This window comes from Seriola lalandi, unplaced genomic scaffold (genome assembly GCF_002814215.2).
Source record: "Seriola lalandi dorsalis isolate HSWRI2012SDOR001 ecotype SW California unplaced genomic scaffold, Sedor1 jcf7180002053981, whole genome shotgun sequence".
Taxonomy (NCBI): Eukaryota; Metazoa; Chordata; class Actinopteri; order Carangiformes; family Carangidae; genus Seriola; species Seriola lalandi.
In genome coordinates, this window is record NW_019524534.1 from 2,693 (window position 1) to 4,119 (window position 1,427).

General features: G+C 45.6%; 1 protein-coding gene across 1 annotated transcript in view; it reads right to left on the minus strand.

Annotated features, from left to right (window-relative positions):
• Positions 1 to 1,427, minus strand: part of LOC147819337 (uncharacterized) — a 10,412-nt gene that overhangs the window by 1,383 nt on the left and 7,602 nt on the right. The window contains exons 6-8 of the mRNA XM_087173027.1: positions 1,165 to 1,362; positions 983 to 1,069; positions 488 to 569 (exon numbers count right to left, since the gene is read on the minus strand). Coding sequence (XP_087029153.1) covers positions 488 to 569; positions 983 to 1,069; positions 1,165 to 1,362 — 367 coding nt within the window. The remainder of the gene's footprint in view (positions 1 to 487; positions 570 to 982; positions 1,070 to 1,164; positions 1,363 to 1,427) is intronic.

Sequence of the window (1,427 nt, forward strand, 5' to 3'; positions counted from 1 at the left end):
ATGATTTGGCCACTGCCATGTTTCTACAGTAGCCCAGAACAGACAAACCAAACACTGAGTCTATCAAGGGGCTTTTCTCATTTTGTCTAAACCTGGAGGTCACTGGAGGTTCTCATACACACCTGGAAAGGGAGGGGTATTCAGTTCACCACTAGATGCCACTAAGTCCTACATACTGGGCCTTTAAAAATCTGTTCATTTAGCTGGTGATTTATAGAACCGGCTCCTGTATTCTGTCCGTGCTGAATTCAGCCACAGGATGATTTGGAGGAGCAGAGCAGTTACAAGTCCAGCTTCATAATATCATACTTTTAACCAACTTCAATTCAGACTGCATTAGGTCAAATTCAGTCTGTTCAGCTGTCAATTATGAAACTCAAGTGATCAATCTCTGTCATTAAATATCTGGCTTTCACTGCGTGATGTAGCACCTGGGACAGAACAGTTTAAAAAGCAGAAGTAACTCTTAAGGTGTGACTCATCTCACCTCCAGCTGCTCGGAGCTGCTCCTGGTGTTGGCTGCTGATGGGAAACCCAGTCTGACAAAGACCTGCAGCGCCACTTTCAGCCTAAGGGAGAGCAAGACAAAAACTAGAGCCTCTATGTAAACGATACTTTCATGTAACTGGGAAGACGTCCAGTGACTCCTAATTAGGGAGTAATAGTGAGGGCAGCTCACGTGTTAATTATTCAAAAGTAAGCCATGTAGCAGAGGCTGTGCAATTAGGTAATGTATTGACCTTGAAATCTTAAGTGCTGCTGTTACGTTAGTGAACAAACACTCAGGTAAAGTGGAGTCCATATTAACATCTCTCACACAGAATGAACTCTAATCAATCACAGAAAGCTTCATTCAAAAGCAGACAAAACACTAAACCTACAACAGACGACCTCAGTGAGACACTTTTGGGACAGAAACATTTTTTTCCTACAGAAAACAGGTCGTTATCTTACATCCATAATGTCAAATGTCGTCACTGACCTGAGCCTGGTTCAGACGCGCCTGCAGTTTCCTCTTTGCCCTCCATCTGGCCACCCTCAGTCTGGTCTTCTCTCGACGCTCTCGTACCTTTGACACAACATCATCATATTTTACATTAAATGTGTCATTGCAACAACACACTAAGAATATAACCTGATCTGAACTCTGTTATATTGACCGACCATATCGGCCAGCAGCGGCTGAGGCAGCGATTTCTCCAGCTCTCTGCGTCTGTTGAGACTCCGCCGGCGGAGCTCGTTCCTGCGCAGTTTGTATTCTTCATAGAGGTCTTTAGTCCAGGGCCGCACTCCCTGATGTGGTGGGATACCAGAGGGCAAGGCCACCATCGACGGCAGGGAGGCTGTCGGCTGGAGCATCAAATCTAAGAGCACACACACACACACACACACACACACACACACACACACACACACACACACACACA